Source organism: Liolophura sinensis, chromosome 8, assembly GCF_032854445.1.
Source record: "Liolophura sinensis isolate JHLJ2023 chromosome 8, CUHK_Ljap_v2, whole genome shotgun sequence".
Classification (NCBI taxonomy): Eukaryota; Metazoa; Mollusca; class Polyplacophora; order Chitonida; family Chitonidae; genus Liolophura; species Liolophura sinensis.
Genome location: NC_088302.1, coordinates 35,005,887 through 35,033,239, shown reverse-complemented (window position 1 = coordinate 35,033,239; position 27,353 = coordinate 35,005,887). Strand labels below are relative to the sequence as shown.

Sequence of the window (27,353 nt, the reverse complement as noted above, 5' to 3'; positions counted from 1 at the left end):
GTTAATTTCCATGCAAGGAAATTAACGCAACGGATAGAACCTTGAGCACCTTACTGCTTACACCAAACAGGTACACCTCTCGTCTTGTCAGCAACGTGCTCTGTGTTGATGTCACATGGCTTTGACTTGTCGAAATTACCCGCCAAATTAATGTGGCCAAGTGTAAACAAGGGTACCATTGGTTGAGGCAGTAAAGATCCAAAAATTATGTATTACGTGATGTTTGAGATGAAGGAGGGGATATTTTATTGCACACGAGATGATTTTAACCCTGAAAATAAAGTCTTCCTTTGTTGTTTTCATCATATTTTTGCTAAATTGAAGAAAATGTCAAACGGCGTCGACCAATCACAATCGCCCTTACTAACGTTTTCGGGTCTTGCGTACACCGGAAGTGTACATAGCATGTAGCTGAACATGAAAACATGGAGCGTAGTGTGAAAGGATCCTTAAAACCAGGCTGAAAGCACCCTCAATGACGATAAAATGGCGATAATCTGAAACTATGGAGTAGCTTCTCGTTCTGTAGAAACCATCAAGGTAAAACACCGCTAATTGTGAGGCTTTGTTTACATCGGTTGTTCTTCCGTATTCTGTAAAGATCGATTCAATCTAGGACAGCTTAGGACTGTCAGTGTCACTTAATCCTAGATTTCACAAACAGCTGATAAAGTGTTAATTTCTGTCTCGTAGACTAGTCCTGCAATTTTGTGGTTTTATTTCGACCGTATGTTTAAGGTGATCATCTTTCTTTTGATTGCACATTCACATGCGCTCTAAAGACTCCTTCGTTGTCGTATGACTGAAAAATTGTTAGGTACGACGTTAAACCTAAATGTAGCTCTGTGAGGCTGTGATAACGCATACAATCACAGCCCAGTCTTGTTCCATAATCTTGCCGCGAACACCTCTGTACTTCCTTTACTGGCTTCAGTATGCTGCTGCTGGGCACCAAATAATTGTCTGTCGGTAGTCACAGTAATCTCAGCTATCAATTCCAGGTAGGTGTTCTCATGTGTCATCACTACTAAATCCACACAAGCATGAAACTATAGTGGAAACTGGATAAATTCCAGCTCCAACAGCCTATAAGGTAAGCATATGGAACAAGACATGGCTGTGATTATACGTAATCACAAGCATACAGAGCTAAGTTAAATCCTAAGGACTCACTCACTCTTTCTCTTGATAGAGATCTGGTAAGTGGTTTTGGGTCATATGTAGGAAGGTCTACCACTGTGAGCAGTGTGCAGATGGTCGAGAGTTTCCCCCAGGGTCAGCCTGTTTTTCTACCAGTCCAACAAATGTTCACAGTGGTATAAGTGAAATAATCTTGAATACCTTGTAAAACATCAATTTAATAAATAATTAAGTGTCTTTGTGTGGTTTAATCTGTTCATAGTTTCGAGCACCCGGGCTCCTCACCATAAACAGGAGGTAATAAATAACATGGGGTTAAATGGTCAAAATGATGATTTTTGCCAATTACTAAAATTTAAAGAACTGCAGGACCCTGAAATAATCATATTTGAATGCTAGACACATTCTGATTACTTGTCCTGAAAGAATTTCTTCTTTAGAGGCTATAATTTTCATTTTTATGCTAAAATTCTTTTTGTGTTCACCTCTTTTTTCGCAGCAGGATGCAAGAAATAAAAAACAAAACAAAACAAAAGAAAAAAAAACAGAAAACCCAAAAGCAAGAATTCTGCTCGGTGTCTATCCCCCCCTCCCAACATTTGTTAGTCACATGTTTTATGCTTAGTATTGTCCCCTAATATGGTACGTGGAAGTTTCATCTGCAGGTATGTAAATCACCTGTCCATCTGTATCAGTCTGAACCATTGTTACTCAGATGAGAAATAATCTGTTGTGTGCTTGTCAAGTAATGTTTGTTGAAGACCACTTGGTGGAAAAGTTCATCAGTTCTATAGATTGATGAATCACTGAGGGCATTGTGGTTCCCACCACCTATAAAATGTTCTGCAACTGGATAGATGAAAAATTCTTGAGTGTGGTAATGAAATAAGTAAATAAATACATAACATAAAAAATCAAGAAGTCTGTACATTGGTGATAAGCCACTCAACTTTCTGAGTGTATGCCACAGTAATTATGGTGAGGACTTTTTCTTCATGTAATTTCTGTTCAAAGAAAATGAATTCAATTCCTATGTTTTTTTACTTAGATGCAAAGCGTCCACAGGGATGTAGAATATGCCGAAGTAAGTATTTCTGTAAGATATATTTGTCTGTACATGTTTCATGCACATGGAATTTTACTTTTGTTATTGACTTGTCAAATAAACTGCTAAATTTTTAATTAACACTGAAAGGTTAAATAGTAAAAAAAGTACTGGAAAAGTTTGTTTAGAGACAATGGCAACTTATGGTAACACAATGACAAAGAAATCAAAATGGATCAAATCTGTTGACTTTTTTATGTGTTTATTGTGCCCATGGTCGAACCCCCATGTGTATGTATTGTGAGAATGAGTTATTTGGTAACTCCATCCAAAAAACCTGCTCACTTTCCTATAAATGATGTCTTCTTGATTACAACATAAAACTCCAAGTAAGGAAATGTGTTCTACTTTTTCACAGTACTTGCTGGAGGCTGCAAAACAGATTCCCCAGTCTCTCATAGGCCCGACCTCCAGTGCTATTAACCCAAAGGGGTAAGACAGATGCATCGAACTGTATTCATGAAACATATATTTAAATAAAAATGTAAGTAGAAAAGATAATTTTTTTCTGTCAGTAAATCTACATTTTTAAATGTGTGTAACGCTTTAAAGGTGGAATAAAAATATATTTACATCGTTCTCTGAAAATGAATAGTGAATATGTATCTTTTGTTTATTGTTGTATGTCATTCAGGAAATCTCTACATCAAAAGCTGGTCGATCTCTATGTGGAAGAAAGTGGAAGGCAACCTCTAGGAAAGGTATGTGCTAATTGTGACTTTCTAAATGGAATGGATTGTGAAAAGGAAGATGAATTTAGAGCTTAGTATTTCATGATTTCATGATGCAATTAAGACATAAATACGACGTAATTTAATCCTTTCAATCTCCAGAAGGCCCATTTTCTGCCCTTCATCTATTACCATGTGTATCAAGCAAACATGAGCGTCTAAGTTCTGTATTTTTTGTTTCCGAAACAGTTTACTGTTTGTTGATATGATTAAAACAGTTAATACACTGGATATAATTATTTTTATGTGAGTTTGACCAAGAAAGTGTTTTTATGTCATTCATTTATTTACTGTTCTTGTTTTCCAGTCACTGGTATATGCAAGCAATCTTCTCCAAAAGTTGGTCAAAAGAGACAGACTGCATTGTGTGGTGCTGAATTTGTATCATGCCAATGAAGGATACTCTCTACTGCTTAGAGGTAGAAATGGTGTGGAAACAGAGACTATCAAGCTCCCTTATGAGGTAAGTCTTCTTTAATTTTGCTTTGATATTCTCTGAATATTTGAGTTGAATTTTGATACAGCTTATTTATGTTTCTTTATTTATATGATTGATGTCTTACGCCATACTCAAGAATGTTTCACTTACTTTTTGTAGAAAAACCTGCAATTGTACATATAGATGACATATTTTTTTCAGGTGACAGTAAACAGTCCAGTTTAATAATCTGTCTAATGCGTCCGTATTCATTTTGTACTGCAAAGGTTCAATTTGTTTTTTCAGATAAGGTTGTAAATTCTAAAATCTCTAGCTAGATTTTATGTTAACTCATGAAGATTATGACTTATACCTGTATTCTCTCATCGTTCTGTCTAATGATTTTGTTTGTGACAATCAGTGAAGTGTTGCTTGAGCTTGTTTTTTTTTTATTTACTTCAGGAGTCTGAGCTGCTGGAATATATTGATGCCTCAGAGGTATGTTGTGAACATTACATCTCATTTTACCCCAAAAGGTTCCATATAGGTGTAGTAAAACATTTTATGTTATGGACATATGGCTGTATTTTAATTTAGGCATTTTTTTTAAACAAGTGTTTGTGTTAAAAGAACTATTGATAGGGGTTTTACAAGCCTTTTTCGAGTAAATTGAAGGTTTGTAGGTGATGGAAACGGATTAGAGAGGGAAATCACTGCCCTTTGCAACAAACCTTCTGACTTAAAGCCATGGCTGAATCAGCATGTGACTTCATTGGTCAAGGTCCAATCAACATGGCACAGCAGAAGCTCAAATATGCTCCAGGTGTTAAATGTGTCTAAGCAGTCAGTGGTGGTATTTTCATTTATCTGTGATGATTAATATTGTTGTTTCATTTTTGCTAGTTACCCCCGGTTCTAGTAGATCTCCTGGAGAAAGCTCGAGTAAGTGTCATTTTGACCATTCACTGTTTGTTGCAAATTTACTGATAAGTCACGGTGAATCTTTTGTCATTTTGTGTTATCATGCTGTGTACATGTGTCTTCAGTAATTTATAAAATGTTTATTACATTACAAACTACAGTAAGTGACCTTTAATTTCGTTCATGACTAAGGTTCTTTGCTGTAAACAAAAGGAAAAATCTGTGCAATCCCAATCTGGTGCAGTTTAAATTTAAAAATTCTGTGCAGGCATCTAACAGTCCATCCAATACATGCGTTCCTAAGTGTTGAAAAAAAGTTGATTTAATTTATATATTCAAATTTTTCCCTCTTTTACCTCTGATGTTTAATAGACTCATAACTCTTTCATACAGGTGAATGTTTTCTACAGTGGCTGTGTGATAGTGGAAGTTAGAGATTATCGGCGGTCTGCCACTGGGAATGTTGACTCTGTTTATGTTCTTTTGAGACCTACTGCACAGGTAAGGGTGAATAACTCTGTGTTATGGGTAAGTCTTTATTCAGTTTCTTACTTGTAAGCTTGAGTTCTAAATGCTGAAATATTGTGTTGTGGTAATCTTGTAATATTATTAATTTCTTAAATAATTGTATATAGTTTGAGACCCTATTTTCCAATTTTGACGAAATGTTTTGTTGGCACAGTGGTTCATGGTATTGAATTGATACTTTGTTTGTGTCATGACCAATCACTGTTCAAAATTTTCTGGCCTTTTTTGTCCATTTTCAACAAATTTAAGGCCATAATTCCTATAATCTGGTAGGGAATATGTGTAGTGATCGCTGTACTTTCAGAATTTATGCATCAAGACAGACATTTGTATACCAGCCATCAACAAAAATGGACATTTCAGGCCCATTATCTTAAGGCCATGTCCCAAAACAACCTTTAACAAAAAACCAAGAAAGGATATAAAGTACGAAATTAGAACAGAATCATTTTAGACTACTTGTTTTTCCAGTCATTGCTGGCTGACTTGAATGCTATGACGTCCGATGGGAGGAAGTGGTCGCAGGACGACCAATACATGCTGGAGAGTCAGATGCTTCTGGAGACGGAAGAGCCTCTGTGTCTGGACCCATCCCCAGCTGTTTTCCTGGTCACGAACAAACTACAGTATGAGAGGAAGAAGTTCAACACACCGCTCCTAAAAAGGTAAAGTGTGCCACAAATTGGTTAAATTATAGTACGTGTACTTTAAAATCTGTTTTTCTGGTCATGAACAAACTACAGTGTGAGAGGAAGAAGTTCAACACACCGCTCCTAAAAAGGTAAGGTGTGCCACAAATTGGTTAAATTATAGTACGTGTACTTTAAAATGTGTTTTTCTGGTCACAAACAAACTACAGTATGAGAGGAAGAAGTTCAACACACCGCTCCTAAAAAGGTAAGGTGTGCCACAAATTGGTTAATTTATAGTACGTGTATGTTAAAATGTGTTTTTCTGGTCACAAACAAACTACAGTATGAGAGGAAGAAGTTCAACACACCGCTCCTAAAAAGGTAAGGTGTGCCACAAATTGGTTAAATTATAGTACGTGTAATTTAAAATGTGTTTTTCTGGTCACAAACAAACTACAGTATGAGAGGAAGAAGTTCAACACACCGCTCCTAAAAAGGTAAGGTGTGCCACAAATTGGTTAAATTATAGTACGTGTACTTTAAAATGTGTTTTTCTGGTCACAAACAAACTACAGTATGAGAGGAAGAAGTTCAACACACCACTCCTAAAAAGATAAGGTGTGCCACAAATTGGTTAAATTATAGTACGTGTACTTTAAAATCTGTTTTTCTGGTCACGAACAAACTACAGTATGAGAGGAAGAAGTTCAACACACCGCTCCTAAAAAGGTAAGGTGTGCCACAAATTGGTTAAATTATAGTACCTGTACTTTAAAATCTGTTTTTCTGGTCACAAACAAACTACAGTATGAGAGGAAGAAGTTCAACACACCGCTCCTAAAAAGGTAAGGTGTGCCACAAATTGGTTAATTTATAGTACGTGTACTTTAAAATGTGTTTTTCTGGTCACAAACAAACTACAGTATGAGAGGAAGAAGTTCAACACACCGCTCCTAAAAAGGTAAGGTGTGCCACAAATTGGTTAAATTATAGTACGTGTACTTTAAAATGTGTTTTTCTGGTCACAAACAAACTACAGTATGAGAGGAAGAAGTCCAACAACACCACTCCTCAAAATGTCATTAAATTCATTAAATTTTGGTACTGTCAAAACGCCATTATGCTAGACATCAAGTGAACACTCAGTACTTGAGTCTAGTGTTTTGTTTAGTAGTTCTCTCTGATGTCTGCTTTCCAAGGTGAAAGGTCCATATTTATCGAGCAGACTTAAGTCATAAATTGCAAGTTCTTAAAAAGCCAAACTGAGAAAAAGAAATAACTCAAATTGTGATTGCTACTTTGTTCTTCAGTAAAGAATCAGTGTACAAATTTTAAACTTCCTGATTCTAATCATACATATAGTTTTGCCTGAATTTTGGACTTAAGACATTTGATAGATATGACTACAGAGCGCCAAGTCTGATTCAGCTTTCATTATCTTGGAGCCAAGAGAGAGCTCTGCCACTGATCAAAAACTGTAACTTGTAGCGAATATATGTCCTGTTTTCATTCCATCTACAGAAGTGTGAAGAAATACTCACAGGCAGCAGTGAACAGGAAGAGGAAGTTTGCCCAGGGACCAGCCCCTAAAGAGCTCCAGCTGTATGATTTCCTACACCGTAAAAAGGATAAACCACGGCCACAATTGCCAGTGAATCTCAAAGTGGGCAAAGCTGTATGTGCTTTTGTTGTGTTCTCACCATTGTCATTTTGTCTGTTGTCTACAGTACTTTGGTTGGGCACTTGTATTAAAGAGTTTTATGTGCCATTATATCATCTATATGGCGAGATTTACATGTAGCAGAGTTTAGCTTTTCGTTTCATTTTCATTTTTCTTATCATGCAGAAACACTGGTTGTGGTATAAACGTAATGCCTTTTGTGTGAATCATTTTATATATTGCTAATCAGTTATGTAATGGTGGTACATGTAAGAGCATATCTTGTAAACTTTTTTTGTATTATTTCTATTTTTGTATTTTTGTTGTTAACAATTATGTTTGATTATTAACAATGTTTGACTTTGTGCTGGGATTAAATGGTCAGATGTCCGACCCTGCAAGTGGTAGACCTGGGCGCATATTTGTAAGACGTCCTAAGACTTAAGCCTAAAGTTCAAACACAGCTACAATTAAGATGTTTTGCTCTAGAAAGCTTAAAACTTACTGATTCTTTACTAATATGAGTACTTTCCCGGCCTGAGTTACTTTTTAAGCACTTATACTTTACTGCTATGTCTTTAGTTGGATGATTACTACAAACCATGAACATGGGAAGGTTTGCCAGCAACCTTCAAATCAAATAAATAAATAAATGACTTTTGAGTCTAGTCAGGCTAGTAAAGACGTTGCAGCCTTGCTATTTCCTTGTGTGGTGCACAACACATAAGGACGTGCCAAATGCTCTTGGTCTAATGTGTTTAATCTGACCTGACCAAAATAATGCTGCAAGTGATGGTCAGCCCTAAGAACACAAACAAACTAACAGAGATAGTCATGTTTATTGTGAGTGTGTTTTTGTTTGTTCAGAGCGTTGATATGTGGAAGCAGAGATCTGTACACCTGTCAGTCCCAGAATCTGTTGAGGTGAGAGAGATAGAGAGCGAGCAAAATGTACTGAAAAAAATGAGTGTGTCTGCATTGCGTAGTTCTGCATCTAGCCTCTATGTGTGTTAAGTTAATTATTGATTTGGTTTTCATTTATTAATCTATTTGATACTCATACTCTAGGATACTCAGCATTTTCAAAGATAATTAATTAGTACTTAATTATTTATATTTGTTAAATTGACAGAATGTTTAAAGTTGCCCATATACATTTCCCTGTTTCTTTTGTCCATTAAGTTCTCTCCATCTTTTTAAAGGAAAAAAAAAAAAAATTCAGTACTTCTTCAAAATTAGAAACACAAAAGGAGTTCAGGTATAAATTTACTTGTGATTGGTGCATAATAATCATGATAAAATGGTTCTTTTTGTGTTATGTTTGTATATTTGTGTGATTAATGTCTTATCGTTTATTTTTTGCTCTCTTTATCAGACACAGAGATATGCCAAACCAATGGAGAAACCAAAGCAAACCTCAGACAACATACCAGTAAGTCTTGTAGGATGTACAACAGTGCAGTGTATGTGTTACACACAAATAGGTACTGAAGCCGTTCAGTAAATAAAGATGCTCTGAAAACAAAACAAAGCAAAAAAAGAACACAAAAAACTTGTGCTGACAGTGATTCCTGATTGATACATGCAGGGAAATAATAATTTCTTTTCAATTTCCATTTGAAAACATTCTGATTGCTCAGTTGTACGAGGGTTGCCAGTTTTTGCCTCTGGACAAATTTCGCAGCATATCTTAGCATATTTTTGGTTGTTTTAAGTATTAAAAAAAAAATCTTGGCATGTATGGAAAAATTCAGGAAACTCACCAACTGTCCCTTTCAGGTGATTGCTGAGGAGTACGTGTTGGAACGTGAAAGTACTCAGGGCAAGACAGATTATTATAAAGTGACCGTATACCGACGACCAAGTGACTTCTGTTACATTGGGGAGCTGTACATGGACCATGACTATGTGGAGAACCAGCTCAAAGGCTCTGTGTGCAGGTGAGTGGAGTGGGGGAAATTTGCTGGGATTTCTTTTAGAGAAAATGTAGGGCTGGTGTCCTAAGTTTGAAACATGCAATCTTGTGGTTGTGTTGTTAAATGGTGTTGTTATTAAATTTGATGACCTCCTGCTTTAGTGGGATGTATATACTATGTTTGCCCTAATAATTTGCCCAAGAAATGCATTTGTAGAGACGGATAAAGGTCATAACTTTTTAAATCCAAAACTAATCTTTTTCCTGTAGGATGAAATCCTACCATCCAAACAAACCTCAGAAAACTTCTGTGAGATCAACACAGTGCTCAGAATCTGGCAAAATGAGTAACTTAGTAATTGACAAAGTTTTAGGTCAGATACAGGTTAATGTGTTTCAGCATAGTTTTTTATTTTTCCAATTGTTATGACCAGCCTCGATAGCACAGTTGGTAGAACGTCCACTTCGGGGCGGTAGATCCAGGCTCAATCCTGGGTCCGGTCTAAAAAAGAGGAAGTTGTAACTTCCTCGCCTGGGATAGTGCAATGACTGGTTGACCCATATCGTTATAATGGCTCCGGTGGGACAGCTTGCTTGTGTTCGTTTAAGGCGTCTCAGTGAAGCAGCACTAGATAAAAGAGCGGTGGAAATCTGTCCTGCAACAAGGAGGCACATCACATGCATCCTGAAGACTTCTTTGTTGTCGTATGACTGAAAAATTGTAAAGTACGACGTTAAACCCCAAGCACTCACTCAATCAAATTATTACGTTTGAATAGCTCTTAATGGTTAATGGGTAAAGTTAGATGTTGAAGAAGATATTCAGGCTCAAACCTTATTATTCCAGGTGTTGATATGAATTATTCATAAGCACTGGTTGTACATTTATCTTTCTACTGAAATGTGCAATGAATTACATGTGATTGCCTCTGCGGAGTGTTGTCTGACATCTTTACTTCTCGTTCAGGTTTAACTTGGGAACAAAGGCCAATGTTGACAAGTAAGTGCTGATTTCTCAAACAGAAATGAATATTTGCAGAAAAAGAGATATTTTTACGATCAGTAAAATCAGTGAATAGAAGAGTATTCCTCAAATAGTCTTAAATAGTAATTGAAGTTCTGTATGTTATAAATGGGAAAATCGGTGTGTAACATGATGCTTGTGTGGCCGTTGACAGTCCAGTGTTTTCGTTGAAGTCCATGTATCTTTCACAAATTATGGTAGTTATGGTCACAAATTATGACTTCAGTAAGTCACATATGGGAAAGTTTGTCTGTAACTTGTGGCTGGTTTATTGTGAGCATTACGGTTTTTTCAACCCGTGAAAGTGAAAAATTCTTTTAACAATAATCAAATAAACAAAGATATGGTCTTATATGGCTGACAGTCTATTATACTAAAGTGGGATAATTCTCTCTAAAATCTTTTTCGCAGATATATCCAGCAACTCACAGAGATCTTCACAGAGGGTGGGCGTCTGAAAGCTAAAATCACACGGACTGTGGCAGGTCACCCACCGCAGGTGTCAGTTGCCCAGCCCCAGTCGGGCACGTCATCTAGTCATGGACCCGCAGCTAACTCCCACACCCTCGTCTCACAGGCTGCTAACCTTTCTAGTACCATTAACGCACAAGTAAGACATTACTATACACTTTATAACAATTCTATCAGTTGCATTCATGTCTCTTCATTCATTCATAATCTCGACCAATTCTTTTCAGGCAACATAACTTTCAGGATTCCGAAAACTTCAGTTAAGTAGAGAAGAAGATTTTTGTTTTAGGGAGGGGGCAGTGTGTCCCAGTGTTGAATTGACTTGTCCTTTGTACACACTTGTAATACCAATGTCAGCTTTGCAAATTAAAGGAAAAGGCCTCTAAAAATCGAAGTAGACATCAATAAGAAGACCACTTAAAGCTAGGAACAAATATACTTTCATTTATTTCTTTAGATTTTTGTAAAAGGAGTTAAATGCATTCAAACATTGGATTTCTAAGATGGGCTTTATTGGCCATACTATCAGGGTTTAGGAACTATGATGTCACAGGAAATTTTTCCAACTTCAATCACGACACTGAATTTTGGAATAACTCTTTTTACCCATGAGTAAAATATTACTGAAATAATGTTCCCAAAACGTCCTTTCTTATGGTAAACATCAGGGCAAAAAGGTGATGTGACACCAGAGTTCCTAGATACCGTCAGTATGGCTCATAAAGCCCACCATAGTATTCAAATATTTGAATGCCTTTCAACACTCTTTAACAAATCTGAAAAATAAATGAAAGAATTTTTACGCATAGTTTTCAGTTGTCCATATGATTAACGTTACTTCATATTTTACCTTTTTTTTTACTTTAATGCTCTAATGTGGATATGACAGGCTTTGTTTGTGTGATTTGTGGTAGAAATAACTGCCACATCGTGGTTGTTTACATTTGTGTAAAATATGAAACTCCCAATCTTTTTATAAAAGCCTAAATACAAATCATTATTATTATGAATCTGAGAACAGTTTTCTACAATGTAATTGTTATTGCAGGGAGATTACACAGCAGGGAAGAAGAACAAACCTCTACAGCTGTCCACATCCCTCACCTCTTCAGCAAATCTCATCAGTCCCCAGTCAACACCTACTTTAACTAGTGAGTCCGCAGTGTAGCAAATCAAGCAATGTAGTCAGAATGATAAGACAGGTTAATTATGCTGTATATATATATTTTCGCAAGAAATGTACAGTCATTGCATTTATTTTGCCCTCCTTCAGTCTGAGATATCATTGGCTGTGAAAAACTACACTAGGGTCTGGTTTCCAGCTTTAGTGAAAAAAATGACCTGTGAAGAATGACCATGGCTGAAATGAGATGCACTGGGTATTCGCTGATCTGACAGAAGCCAGATCTAGTTCCTGCTCTCTGTTACTTACTAGGACAATTTACTTACTAGATCTGAAGAAACAGGCTACCCTAGTCCATTTATTTTGTTCCAATCAAATTTTTGCTTCCAGGTTTTTATGTCGTGGTTCAAAATAACCTCATTTAAATCATAACAAAGCTGCACTAGATGGACCAAGAAGTTTTCGTCATCCACCTCATGAACTACTAACTTGGGACTTCACCTGCACAAACCTGCCTGGGGACTAAGTATCCCCAAGGCCTGGTCCCTTTGCTTTGTTTTAATGTGATTGTATGTTAAATGTGATGACAACACAGCATTTTCAGTTATTCTAGACCAGTGACGTCTAATTATGTTGCATTTGTGTATTTTTTTTTTTTTACCTAATTCTGCTTAAGCCATGGTGCTAGAAGGCGTGTGAGTTTCTACTATTTATGTATTTACATGAACAGCCAGAATAAAACCCTGACTGAGGTGAATTGACAAGAAGCTGTATTTCACTGGTTATGTTTGTCCATACGTCTTTAATTATGTTCACAACATGTGTTTATGTCTTTGGCTTCCAAATTGACAAGCTTGGCTTTTCCTCATTTGGTTATCTGTGGAAGGAAATGTCTTACTGGCCATAAATAAAGGGGGGTTTTAACAAGGAAACTGTATTTCGTAGGTCCAGTTGGCTTGACCAACTCACAGCTGACCAATCAGATGACAGTTAACATCCAGCATCCTCTGCAGCAAGCGACTGGGCAACCACAAATGGCGTCTCGCCACAGGCACAGCAGTAGGTAAGGACAGGTGCAGGAGCACCAGGCTTTTAATACGTATCTGTCATTTCCTGTGTATTAAGAATAAACCAAAAGGGAGAATTTGGCTTCTGTAATAATAGTGTTCTGGAAATGTGTGGTGCATTTTTAGGATTCATATAGAAATCATACCTAAAATCACTGATATTGGTAGAAATGCTCTGGGCACCATAGTGATGTTTAGAGCCTGTCTGAAAAAAATTGGCTTTCTAAAGAATGTTTCAAGTACAATAAATGACCAAAATATTTTGCCCAAAAAGTGTATTTAAAGAGGCAAATAAGCGTGTAAATTCTTATTTTTTGTCCTAATCCTATTTTCCAATATCTTTCTAAGCCCAATATAGCTTTCAGAAGGTTTGAGATTCACACCTTCATTCATACATTCTTTCCACGCATCTCTGTGTTGCAGACCTATGAGTACACCCAGTCCTGTGTCTACACCTACATCCTTATCAGGTGAGCTAATAAACAAATTGTTTTATTGGGTTGTTCATTCTGATTGAAGTCAAAGTTTGAATATTTGTGCACTCGTGTACAGTTCCACACATTTTTAATCTTAAACACAAATGCACTGTTTCACTTGTGAAGGCATTGGTAAGGTTTACTAACCAAGAGCTTTCTCTTTAGCCCAGCTGCCCAGTTACACCCAGGCCATAGCGTCACAGCCCAGTGTCACCCACAAGCCGCCCTCCATCCCCACCCCTCCCCCGCTGGTGAAAACCCCCAACCCCCGGAGAAGCTCTATAACCGATGCTTACGTGACTTCCATGGTAACCACACAAGGTAAAGGGTCTGCCTTTTCTAAGCTAGCGTATTTACAGCTGGACTCCTGTAACATCAATGCACAAGTATACAGTGTTACGTTTAGAGGTCAAAAGCCATAGAGGTCAAAAGGTTTAGAGGTCAAAAGCCAACAAAGCCATATGGTGCTGCCAGACCATGCAGTAAGTGGGTTTTAATGCGTGGGCATTGGCTAAGCCAGCATGGCTCTTTACATTCCATTGTTTACATTCCAAAGAGTGACCTACTTGACCGTATCATGTGACACTGTAAAGTTGTGTATAATCTATAACGCAAGCCCGTATCACACACCAAATGTATGGTTTGTAGAAATGCATGATTTCTGTCGTAAAGAAAGCACATGTAGCTGTCATGCTTAAAGGCAAAGAAAACAATAAAATGCATACAGTATCTACCAGGTCAAAGGCCATTAAATACTGTACAGGAAAATTGTGAAATGGTTTTAAAATATCAGATTCTACAATGTTCTGTAGTGACCCTGAGGGTATCACTACCGGTGACATCCGTATTCTTTGCTTGCAGGAGTTTGTTTCAAGGTCCATTCCACGAAAGCACTCATAGACTTACCATGTATATGCATTTTGAATGATAAAATTTAGCAGTCTGTGAGTGTTAAGTGGCATAAACCTGATATGATTTCGCTGGTCCCAGTATTGTCCGAAAAAATCACCATAGAATCCAAAGAAGTATCAAGTGCAATTTAATGGGTTAAAAATTCTAAAAAACAAAAAAAGTGAACTATTTTTTATGAGCAGTGTTGAATTGTCTTTCAAGTGACATACTTGTGTTAGTGTTTTCTTTCCCTTTTAATGGTTGATTTCATGTAATGATAAGTGTACTTCAGGAAACCGCTCCCTTTAGTGGTTCATTACATTAATATTAAAACCTGCCCCCGTTTTCATGAAGCACACTTAACTAAGTTAGCCCTTAACCACCGTAACGATGTATACTGTAGAGATGTGAAGCTAAGGCCTACTTAACATTGAGTACGCTTTATACCACTGACCTTTGGAGCTTGCAGTGGCAACTTGATGCAGCTCTGGTTGCTTTGGTGGTTGCCTGAATGTATTACAAAATTGATTTTGTAAAACTGGTCTCTGTGTGTTTCTGTGTGTTAAAAATAACACTTTTTACTTACGACGCTTGCATGTCATTATGCACTTTTGCTTCTAAACTGGTATGTGTTGGTGTGTAAAAAAACACAAAGGAAATAGATAAAAAACTTTTAAACTGGTCGAGGAATTAGATATTTTGTAAAGCCTTTTCATCTGTACTGGATCTTTTTTACGGCCTTACCAGTTCAAGGATCATCAGATTGGGGAAGTGATGCTTTCTCTTGTGACATGATGATGTCATCTGTTGACTTTACCTGTCATAAACAAAACTTATCCCTATACAGGTGGTATTGTGACACTAATAAAGTATGCCTTTCTCAAGTATTAAGTTGCAGCTTTTTGTATTGCCATATCTGTGCGGAACAAATCTCAGAACTCTACCACTCTGTCAGCTTTTAGTTTATAATAATAATATCTTATTTTTCAGAGGGTAACAAACTCAGTCAATATGACAGTAATGATCTTCCTTGAGGCCCTCCATTCACTCACACAACCACTTGGCAGTCATACGGGTTATTAAAAAGGAAAAAATAATTATTGTACAGAATTCTTGTTAAAAAGAGGCTTCTGTCATTGGCATATCAAATAGTTTGCTCATTTTACGTATGTGAGACTCTCCCCTTCGTTAAAACAACTAATTCAATTACACTTTATCCTGTCCTGAGCATTAGCTACAATATCTTATTGTTGATTTTCTATGTAAGGTTTACATTTCCTGTCCACTAACTGCTACCCACTAACTTAACTTGCTCTTTTGTGGTACATGTATTTTTAACTGACCAGATTGATATGCAAGGCGTGTATCTATAGACATTATGGTAAAGTCAGATCAAAGTCTCGGACTGCAGTGGAAGTTCTACCAACCTTGTATTCTGGGAAGGCGTAAAAAAGTGGTAAAAATGTCAGAAATTGTTCAAATTTTTGCATATAAGCAAATTGAATAATTCCATTCAGTATTACGTGTACTTTGGTAATCTGAAAATTGGATATTTTTAAAATGACACCCACAGAGAAATTTGTGAAATTGTCCTGTTTTGCTCCCATCCACATTTGGTGGAGGAGGTGCTTTGTAACCTTTGGCCATATGTCATTACGTTTGAGCCTGATGATGTGATCTGACTTGTATATTGCCTGCTGTAACCCCTGTCTCCACTAACATGACGTGTAGGGAGCTAAACTGGATGTTCTAACGCTGCATGCTTCTCGGCAGGTACTTACACAACAGCAGTGTCTTCAGGGACGCTTCCAGCTCAGAACAGTGAGTACTGCACGTCTGTCATTTTGGGGAAAGCAGTCGCACTGATGTTAAAACAATACAGAGAGTTTCGAGTTAGAAGCCTTTCATCACTGAAAGTAAAAGAAGTCCTACTGTGCCATGTGACCTGTCAGAAATGTTAGGCAACCTTTTTTATTTTTTATAACATTGGCTTTAACATGGGTGTTCAAAAAAAGTTCCACATAAACATATTTAGAGTTCCCGTGGATGTACAATGGAGGAAGTGGAGAAATTGAATATTATTATTTGTGATCTTAAGAAGCATTGCCATTTATGCCCTGGAAACATGACAAGAAAGCTGATAGATGAGTTTATGTCAACAAAAGTTAAACAACATTTTTGACAAGTCACATGATACAGTATGCTTATTTTACCCTTAGCAATAAAAAGTTTGACCTCAAAACTACCGTAAATACAAGTACAGTGATACAGACAGCTTGTGTGATCACAGATATATATTTGCGTGCTAATATTCATGAATGGGGGTCTATAATTGTAAATTTTTGGCAGCTGTAGAAGTTGGTTGATTCCTGACTTCAGTTTTCCTGTTTTAGAGTAGTGCATATTTAAACTGCAGGTAATCTTGACCAATCTGTTAGCATCTGCCAGAAAAACTCCTTTCATAGTTTGGGGTATTTTAACTTCCTATTCCACTAGCAAAACCTGCATGGAGGGCTTTCTCAGGCTCAAATAGTCTCAACCTTGAACAGTGAGTTGGCATGTTCATTTTGACCTGATGTAAGGTACCAGCAGGAAGAGATACTCTGATTCGCACCAAGCACAACAATTTCCTCTAACCGTAGAAGCAAAAAGTTCTTGAGCATGTCATTAAACAACAGTCAAGTAAACAAGGAAATAAATAAAACATGCATCAAGGTGTGGAATAATGAATTTGTGTTTCCCACAGGTAATGTACGGGTATTGATATGGTTATGTGCTGTTAGTGGTTTTATACTGCTTCTAACAAAATGCATGGCTATGATTCATTCTACTACACTTCATGAATTGGAAAAAATAGAACAATTTTGAACGATTTTTTAACCGGTTGAGTAGCAGTAGGTTCATTGTTTTTGATAAGTTGAGTATATCTTTTTCAGTTAAAAAGACTAGCATGTCCAAGTTCAATAGATAATCCTTACATGGTACATTTTCAATTATACAAGGTTCATTGTGTGTGTTGAAGTAGTAAAACCATAGCTTAGCATGTACATCACAATTAACCCGTTATGGTATACCTGTGTCCACAGGGTCCGACACCTGGCAGAGTGCAGTGGTTTACCCAGGCACTCATAAATCTGCCTGCCGGTGTATAGGTGAAAAATTCTTGAGCACACTTATTTATCACTGATAAATCCAATCGATTTGTCCACAGGTACCGATGGTAACCTAGCCTCCTCATCTGTCCCCCCACTCACCCCCCAGAGCGTCGCCCCGAACGTCAACATTGCTAACATCCCTGGCCTGGCCACTAACATCAACATCCAGAACTTGGCTAACCTGCAGGGTGTGAACATTGCTAACCTACAGGGCCTACAGAACATGCAGGTGTCTCTGACAGGCGTGTCAGTGCCAGGGGGTGGGATCGCCGTACCTGTCCCTATCAACATGATCAATACCTCCCCATCCCTGCTGCAGAATCAGGGCATCATTGTCAGCTCCCTTCCTAATCAGACAAGCAGTGCAGGTAACACGAGCACCACCACGTCACAGGTAAGTCAACAAAACTCGGCACGGTGTTCAGAATACAGCTGGAAGTTTAAAAAACCAATATGTTAACATCTGTTGACAATTTCAACAACTGATTAGTACTCAGAGCTTTTAACGTTGGTTGATTACAACAAATTAACATTAGCCAAATGCAATATTCAACAAAAAATATAAACGAACAAAGCAATTTTATATTGTTTTCTCTCGGCATTAAGTAAGATGTTGACTAATTGGCTAATGTTAACTTGATCAACCAAAAAGATTTGAGAATGCATGAGCGGTTAAAACTGTCATCAGATGTTGACATTTTTGTTGCATTTCTTGCATTACTTCAGTGCCAAAAAATCCTGTTTCCAGTCATTTCCTGAACATGTCATTAGGTGTATTCTTGAAGTGTTTGCATAATAAAGTGGGATTATACTAATACAATGTTACAAGGTGTATTAATTTATGCTTTGGAAAAAAAATCCATTGACTAGCATATGAAGGCATTTTTATGTAATAATGTTGCGTTTTTAGATATTTTCTGTCCAATGTCTGTCATTGTAATATTTACATATATATCCTCTTATTTATTTGTCTTTCCTTCTGTCAGCAACTTTATAGAAAATGTTGATTTGCATGATATTTTGTGTACTGCATGGCCTTGCACCAAGCACCAATCCAAAAAATTTTGATAATGATACCGATCCAGATCTTGAAATACTTAAATGATTCTACACTGACAGACAGGAAAAAAATGAAGAGTACAGCCCCTTTGCCTGATGTATAGAAATTTGTTGTAGGCAAGATTTGCGCTCTCAGTGACTTCAAGGTTACAATGTGTCATGTTGAACAATTGTTTGTTTCAGATAAGCACCACCCCGGTTACCTCTCCAACAACTTATGTTACTATGGTGACGGCATTGCCTGCCTCTACTGCTACATCAACATCCGTGACAAGTTCATCTGTCTCAACAGCCGTCAGCTCAGGTAAGATAGGATAACATGATAGGTTCAGGTGAAATGTAGGCAGTATGTCAGTTACAAGGTCAGGTTTTGTCGTTTACTTCATTCTCTGTCTGACATCCTCCTTCGTTAAAACTGACCATTATAATACAAGTAAAATGGTCTGTAGTACAACACAAGATATCAATCATAAACGAAAATAGATAAAACAAAAAGTCTGTCTGTGACATTTTCACATGTACTGGTACATGCTATAATATGGACTGAAATGAAATCCTTTGACAAGGGTAAAATTTTATCTATTCATTTAAAAAGGCCATTGATTTTTTTTTTTACAGGTGTGCTCACGAACCCGACTTCTGTAATGACAGGCCCTCAGCACAGCATGTTACAACTGCCCATCAATGTGGCAGGGAATCTTACTCAGTTCATGCCCCACCTGAAGACGACTACCGTCAGGGGACACACGGGTCTCTCTTTGGTACAGGTGAGTTATGTTTTGAGTGCCAACCAAAGAGGTGCTGACACATCCGCAGATGATAGACCCTTGATCAATATGGCCAGTTGTTTTGATCTAGCCTCTTACCAGTGGTTTGGCAAACCTGGGTAGGTTCATACCAAAGACTAAAAAAATTTTTACTTGTTGCTCAGCACCAGTATAATGTGACGCGGTTGGGTGTCATGCCCAGTGTCTTCAGCATGGTACTTCAGTATGGACATGACTCGCCCTGCCACAAGAAGACACAGTGTAATGTACACACATGTAATGACTCCTCGTTGTCCTGTGACGGAAAAATTATTAAGTGTGATGTAAAAGCCCAAGCATACATACACACCTCTGGTTTGACTGCCACTGGGTCAGGTCTAGGACGTGACAGTGGGCAGTGGTTTCCTCTCCCCCTTGAGGAAACATTGATGGTATTATTTAAGTACATAAGTAAACTCTCGTCTGCCAACTGCAGATGGATGTAGGCTGTTTCCTTCCACCATAATGCTGACGGCAGTTGCATAAATGAAATATTCTTGAGTATGGTGTGAAATTTCAATCATCTAAATATACCAGTAAAATCTCAGCCAACTAAATATTTTTCTTTTTTGTCTATCTTTCTCTATTTCTTTATTGTTTAGTTCGAAAATTAACCTTGCTTTGGTCTTTAGTTAATAATCATGATAAAATGTACATGTACATTTGGCAGGATGGGCCGAATGGAGTTGCATGAATAGTTCTGAACTCATACCTAACTGAATGCAAAAAGGAATGGTCCTATAAAGTTCAAAGATAAGAAAAAATATATTTTTAACATATATGTATTCTTTCTGCTGTTTCCCTGTCAGCTACAAGGCCAGCAATCTATCCAGTTGCTTAACCTTCAGCAGCCCCAGAGGCTTCAACCACAGTTACATCAGAGTAGTTCTACAACTAACCAGGGGCATCAGGCAGGGAGCACCACTACATCCTCCCCTCTTCCCGTTACTACAGGTACGTTCTTTGTTCTCTGACTAAGAGATAAAAGACATGTAGATTTAGGTGTCTTGTAATGTATTTAAGTTAAGTAAATGAAAGTAATCATACATCTGACATATTTCGGTACAGGTAAAGTGAATAAAGAAATAATTAAAATAGCTGAAGGAAAAGCTCCAGTGTTAGCTAACCTGAGGGAAAAGCTCCAGTGTTAGCTCACCTGACTTGGCTATTTGCACTAATCAAAGAACACCATTTAGCCTTGTATAAAGATATTTGACTTTGAGCAGTTAGACAGGAAGGGTATTTGACCGCAGAAAATTTCAGACCCTATTTCACACATTTATTTCTATGAAGGTATTTAATAGGCATTAAATAATTTGATGATTCATTATTTGTCTTACAGTGACAGTTTTGTCTGATGGGTTTTAATGCATACTTTGACTGAACATTTCATATTCTGTTACAGCGGTGTTATCTGGTCAGACATTAAGTGGTCAGTCCATGGCTAATTTGGCCATAGGAAAGCAGCAGTTTTTGCAGCTGGCTGCAGCTCAGCCCCAGGCTTTCCAGCCACAGCCGTTACAGCAACTACAGCAGCTGCCCAGGCAGATCCAGTTCCAGCCTATGCCTCAGGCTAAGCATACAGCTGCCTCTTCGTCCTCCACAAAGTCCAAGAGTAAGAAGAGAGCCACACCAACCCCTCCCAAAAACTGACAGAAATTTTCAGCAGTACTCAGAACTGTTCTCAAGATTTCCATCCCCTCCTACTCATAGTTCAAGAGTTAGAAAAATGCCACACCAGCTCCTCCCAAAAACTGACAGAAATTTTCAACAGTACTCAGAACTGTCCTCAAGATTTCCATCACCTCCTCCTCAGAGTTCAAGAGTTAGAAAAATGCCACACCAGCTCCTCCCAAAAACTGACAGAAATTTTCAACAGTACTCAGAACTGTCCTCAAGATTTCCATCACCTCCTCAGTGTTCAAGAGTTAGAAAAATGCCACACCAGCTCCTCCCAAAAACTGACAGAAATTTTCAGCAGTACTCAGAACTGACCTCAGGATTTCCATCACCTCCTCCTCAGTGTTCAAGAGTTAGAAAAATGCCACACCAGCTCCTCCCAAAAACTGATAGAAATTTTCGACAGTAATCAGAACTGACCTCAAGATTTCCATCACCTCCTCCTCAGTGTTCAAGAGTTAGAAAAATGCCACACCAGCTCCTCCCAAAAACTGATAGAAATTTTTGACAGTACTCAGAACTGACCTCAGGATTTCCATCACCTCCTCCTCAGTGTTCAAGAGTTAGAAAAATGCCACACTAATCCCTACCAAAAACTGAGGGAAATCCCTTGTCTCCACCTCTAAGTCTGAAAGTAAGAAGAGAACCACACCAGCTCCTCCCAAAAAACTGATTGAACTGTAACCCTTGTGGAAGGTATCTTCATGATTTCCTGTGTAAGAACTGTGTTTCTGTCTTCCTAAAACTGACATAAATAATTTAGCTGTACTGCTGTAAATTCTTCTGCATTTCTCACACCTCTGTTTCACAAAAATTAACTTTAATACTGCAGTAGTATAAGTATTGGGTATCCTTGAATTTACATTTTTCAGTGTTATCTTCTTTTAAATTTTAATTTCTTATTAAATTTTGATGTTCTATATGAACTACATATTTTATTATTTTGATGTACTGGATTAAGTTACTTGGAAGATTTTAACGCATACCTGCACAAATAATGTAGTGAAGAGGCGCAAATAAATTTTGAGATTTGAGGTTGTGTTGGTATGTCACTAAATGGACCATGCACATAGAGTTTGTCCAAACATGAAAATGTGCTCATTTTTTAATGTGAGTAGTATCAATATAGATGTACATTTTTTTGACCGAAATTTTGTACATAGATATACTGCCTGGTTTATGCCGTTACATGTTGTATGTGTTGAATGTTGTACCTCATCATTGCTTTTCATATATGTACATGTATACACAGCTGATGTTTTGTATCAGACTGGCTCCCAAAATGAACACTGTTCATTATTACATAATGATGTGGATTTTTAGACTTCTAAATTTTATATAAAGGGTGGAAAATATGTGAATTTGTGTCACTAATTTGTTTTAGCTAATTAAAGGAGAAGAAAACTTTAAAAAATGACACTGTAAGCTGAAAAGAGCACAGTTTTTTCTAACTGGTGGAGCCTGTTGCATAATTTTGTGATTTTTCTCACCACACTCGTGAAACCTGAAAACAGTAAAGATGGCATAAATCGCTCAGTCCATCGCGTCCTCCATCTTTAACACCCTGTAATTTATGCTGGGGGTGTGTTGCCTCTCGGCCAATGAGAGTCGTTAAAACTGCCGCCTTGTTCATGTAAAGTCCAACTGGGTGTCTTACATCCAGTAAAAAAAAAGTGTTACTACAGGTAGTTTCAATTTATTATTTTTATAGAGGACAAGAGAGAATATACTGACCATGTAGCAACCAGCAGCCATATTGAATTTCCCAGTAAGGTAAATGTTCCAGCTTGAAATTGTTCTCCAGCTATTCACTTTGCTGTATGAACTGTAGCCCATATTAAGGGTGATCAGATGGTAAAACATGTGACATTAAATGTGTTTTATTGTAAATCATAGAAAATTCTATGAAATTATAGGTGCTTAACTAGAGGTTATGTCCAAACTGTTTCCCCTGGTAATAATGTACAGGTGTGTATTGCTGTGAAAATTAACTCAGGCAACAATTCATTGATGACAGAAGACTTTAAAAGGCAGCACAGTGTTTGAAAACACATGACAGGCGATATCATATTTGACTTCAGTTTTCTTGCTTTAAACTGCAGCTCTCAGGCGTTTATAATGTAGAACCATTTTAATCCCAGATATTTATACATCTGTAGAATTGCTGTAAATGACATGAAATTTTGCCCGCAGCTAGGTTGTTCATTTTACTTACTTCTGAGAGTTTTATTGATTTTAGAACAGTGTTTGGAGTTTGGTTGCAAGGTAAAGTTATATCCTACTGAATTATGTAAGTTTTAGCAACGAAAGTAATCTTTTGTGACATATATTTGACTCTAAAAATGGTCTTTCTGGGATCAAATATTAGGTAATTTACAGTATTGTGGGCGCTGTTTCTTTCGTAGTGGTAAATAACCAGTCAAGAAAGAACCTGAAGATATGTCACTGTCATGAATCGTCAAGAAAAAGTCAGGAATTTTGGATAAAGTGCTGAAAGAGTCAGAAATTTTAGATAAAGTGCTGAAAATGTCAGGAATTTTCTAATCTCGGTGCATTAGCATTTGCACTTATGTATGTACTAATGCTATTATTACATATTCATCTCCTGAACTATCATGCTTTTCAGATGTCATTTCATTTTGTAGAAGTCATGAATTTTTGTTTCTGAAATATCTGTGGCAACCCAAAACTATGAACACTGCTTTTCCCATTGAAAATTGTGAATTGTTTATGGCTACATTTTTTTGTATGTAAAATTTGTAGTCGATGTACAGATTTTGTCTAAAAAAAAAAACAGGCGAAATATTTGAATATTTCCGGGAGAAAATCTTTACTTTGTGCAGATGTCCATTGTAACAAAATTGTGACTGTTCCCAAAATACATGCATGTCCTGAATTTAAATAAGTTGAATCTACTCTGATTGGCTCACAGAAGAGATAAGCTTTCCTGGGTTAAACCCTGCAACATTAGTCACTCTTGAGTGTATGTGCCATACCAAAAATTAGGCTAGGCTCTGTCTGGACATGCTGATCTCCCACACCAGGGCCCATATTTATAAAGCAACTATAGTCTTAACTTAACAACTAAAGCCAAACTCACAAACTCAAATTGTGGTTAGTACATCATTTTAAGGTGAAGACTCAGTGCAAAATTTTAAACATTCTAGGACAAAGCATTTTATTTGTATCTGTGTTTGTACTTTTGACTTAAGTCGTAAGACGTTTGATAAATATGAGCCCTGCCGATAAGAATTGATTGTGCATCCCTTTAACAGAGTGCCCCATAGTGGATGGTTTCTGCTTTCTGCCCTTGACATTTTATACTTGCACAATCAGGTAAAAGGTTACCATGCAGAACTGGCTATCAGTCCAGTGATTTTAGAAGTCCTGGAAGGTGTAGACCGGAAGGCTCTGTAGTTGGTTAATGTTAAAGAATCATGGAGGAACAGTACAAAACATTTAGTTGTCACTCTGATAAATACATGTATTTTCACCAATACATTCATCAGTGTGAAAATGACCAAGGAGTTGATTTGTTTTATGGACAAGTTTAATTATTTGTTCTCCATGAACTGGCCACATGGGGGTGGGTAGTGGCCATGTGGTTAAGAGGCTTGTCTTAGCAGTTCTGGGACATGTAAGGAACACCTTTGATATCCCCCTGTCCTCTGTATTTTGGTATGACCGTGCCCCTAGGACTGTTCGGGTGGTCTTGCATGAAGTTCATGCGAGGTCACAAGAGATGCATCACATGGGTAAGATTGTCTGGCCCCCGAATCAGGAACCGATCTTAGACTTCAACGAAAATTTCAATGATTAAATTTGGTATCTTCTTTTCCGTAAGTTTAGGTGAAATGTTACAATAACTTTACCCAGAATTAATGCTGTCAAGTAATATTTTACCCTTGTTACAAGAGAAATAACAATTTTGAAGTGATTTGAACTTTTGACTTAAGTCTCAGATTGCTTTGTGATCCCAAAGCCTGGTATTGGGTTTACTTCTAGCGCTCCATTTCCATCACCCGTAAAGTTCTTTTGTTTGTTGGGTTTCCATGTCACTTTCAACATTTTTGGGAGGAATGTTACGAAGGCTGACCCAAATACAATCATAATTTTTAAGCCTGTCCCTCTGTGCTCTTGAATGGTGATGTAAAAGCATGAAACAGAATTGTCAACTTGTGGTATCACTGGAATTGCAAATTTGCTTCTTTTGAGTCTTGGTAATGATGAACTTAAGCTCTGATGGTGTCCATGCCTTGGGGAGTACATATACTAATTATACAGGGCCTGATCAAAGGTATGCTTTAGGGTCTTTGTTCATATCATTTGTCATATGTCCTTTTAGCCGAGATATTTGATGTACTTATTTGATGTTTAACCCCTTGAAGAAATTTTTCATTTTATAACAGCTTTCATTGAATTTAGGTGAAAGAAACCAGGATGTCTGGAGTAAACCTATGCTCATCACATTATATCTGAGGCCTTGGCCCTCACTAGTCAGCATGCAATCAGGTGTTATATTTATAGTGCTGTCTCAGTGCAGCATAAAGACACCAGACAGGACACCATGTGGAATACTTTATTTCACCTTAATGTTCTTAAATGGCACATTTTGCTGGATTCTGTTTGATTCATTCACCTTCAAGAGCCACAATTTTTTTTTTTTTTTTTTTGGGAGAATAATCTTTATAAGAAAGATTAAGTAATGTCTTATCAGAAAAAATATAGCATTGGCATCAAAAGTGTTGCGTTAAGAGCAGCACACTTGCATCAGGTTGAGTACTCCGTGCTCATCGACTGCTGTGCCATGCCAAGATGCTTAGTTCTTTACTTTGTTTTGAGCCTTCTGTATGACCTTGTGAGAGGTCATGCAAATCTGACCCGCCTGTGCCACTCAGTAATTAATTTGTATGTTCAACATAACCAGTCAGCATATTTCATTTGAATATTTTATTCCAAACCTTGACTAGAACAAAAATATTTCAAAAATTCTTACATGCATATTAATACAATTGAGTGAAAAAGTGTAAAGACCAAGTTATTATGCAAATATTAGGATCAAAGGTTTGAAAAGAAACTCATCTTTGAATCTTAATTTTTGTCCAATGTATATATGTGCTATTTATAAATACTCAAATAAACCAAAACACCAACAAACAGCATTTCTTTTTAAATTTCACTAAATTAAGGAAAGGCGAGATTTTAGGTGTACTAGAATGCTCACAACCTTGAGGATAGAACACCACAATGCGGCCATGTAAAATAAGGCACTGATTAACAGGATGGCAAAGCTTCTCATTATAAATGCATAGATCACCACATAAAATCATTCCTTATAACCAACACTCCATAAAAAGAAAAGTTTAATAAAATAAAAATAAAACTAAAAAAAAAAAATGTACTAAGTATGAAACTAGGGCCTGTGTTCAAAATGAAATAAAATGGAAATGTGTAAAAGGAAAGACATATTTACTGAGGTTAAATTGGGAATTAAGTCAAGAGACGTGCAGACTAAAATCGATGTGCCTTTTAGAAAAAGCAAGACAGGCTTATAATTCACTGCAGTCAAAGTCAGACAAACTGAGCAAAACAAAAATTGCATGTTGCTTATTGCTCAAACCTTATACTAAGATTTACAACTACATAGGTAAATATTGCACAAAATTGTACATGTTTTCACTTCATTCATTATAATAATTTATAAATCAAAGCAGGTGACTCACCTTTAGCTGCTTTAACCGTAAGCCACTCAAAAATATAGCGGAATATTCTGCCAAAGGGACGTAATTTTGCAAAATATTGTCTGACAACAATGATTTGTGATCAGCTTTCTATTTTATGAACAAACATGAATCTGCTGCAGATGTTTTCCTTCAATTCGATGGACACACATGATGATGACAATATCTAAAGCTGGGCAACGTCTTGAAGGACATTTGCAAACTATACAGATCAATTTGTTGATTTTTGCTTTAAGTCCACCAACACTTGACCATTGAGGTCGCAGTTCAATTCCAGCTCTTGTTGGTAATTCACCTGTAGATTTGTCATCAAGTTTGCCAGATACCTGGCATGTTTCTCAACATGCTGGATGTATGTTTATTTCACTTGCTGTTTGACACAATATTGACGGCTTTTTCACAGTACAACTGCTGACTTAACTGAGGCCATAGCCAAACCTGCAAAAACTTTATTAAGGTCTGCTGCCTTACTGGTTAGACTCCAGCAAGAACAGAGGCCAATTCTGCAAAGACATTTCTGACTTAAGCCAAAAATTTTAAAATGTTGTGACAATGCTCAGTTCCTGGTTTTAGAAATGTTCACACATTTGTCTAAAAATAACATTGATGAGATGGTCAGACTTTCAATTTACAAGGCTTGAAAATAAGTTCTAAAATTGCGTTTCAAATTTGGAACAGAGTCAAAACTGGCTTTGTGGAATGTGCCCCTGGTGCTTTAGCCAATTAAGTCAGCTATGGCCACTCTTGTCATACCAATAAATGAATCAAGTAAATATATAAAACACACTACATCTATCCATACATCTTGGA

At 37.2% G+C, this 27,353-nt stretch overlaps 1 protein-coding gene across 2 annotated transcripts; it reads left to right on the top strand.

The window, feature by feature from the left end:
- Positions 1 to 399: 399 nt before the first annotated feature.
- On the top strand, positions 400 to 22,162 carry LOC135472720 (transcription factor SPT20 homolog). Of its 2 annotated transcripts, XM_064752363.1 has the most exons (24): positions 400 to 540; positions 2,189 to 2,224; positions 2,604 to 2,677; positions 2,880 to 2,946; positions 3,284 to 3,439; positions 3,857 to 3,892; positions 4,298 to 4,336; positions 4,709 to 4,816; positions 5,315 to 5,508; positions 6,997 to 7,150; positions 8,003 to 8,059; positions 8,511 to 8,567; positions 8,915 to 9,075; positions 10,018 to 10,050; positions 10,486 to 10,684; positions 11,594 to 11,696; positions 12,614 to 12,731; positions 13,159 to 13,205; positions 13,377 to 13,532; positions 17,314 to 17,651; positions 18,500 to 18,620; positions 18,935 to 19,083; positions 19,932 to 20,076; positions 20,528 to 22,162. In XM_064752363.1, exons 2-24 carry the CDS (start codon positions 2,189 to 2,191, stop codon positions 20,773 to 20,775), a joined length of 2,796 nt encoding a protein of 931 aa, XP_064608433.1. In that variant the 5' UTR covers positions 400 to 540; the 3' UTR covers positions 20,776 to 22,162. The 2 variants fall into 2 exon arrangements, with proteins under 2 accessions (XP_064608433.1, XP_064608434.1); XM_064752364.1 differs by lacking the exon at positions 13,377 to 13,532.
- Positions 22,163 to 27,353: the final 5,191 nt, after the last annotated feature.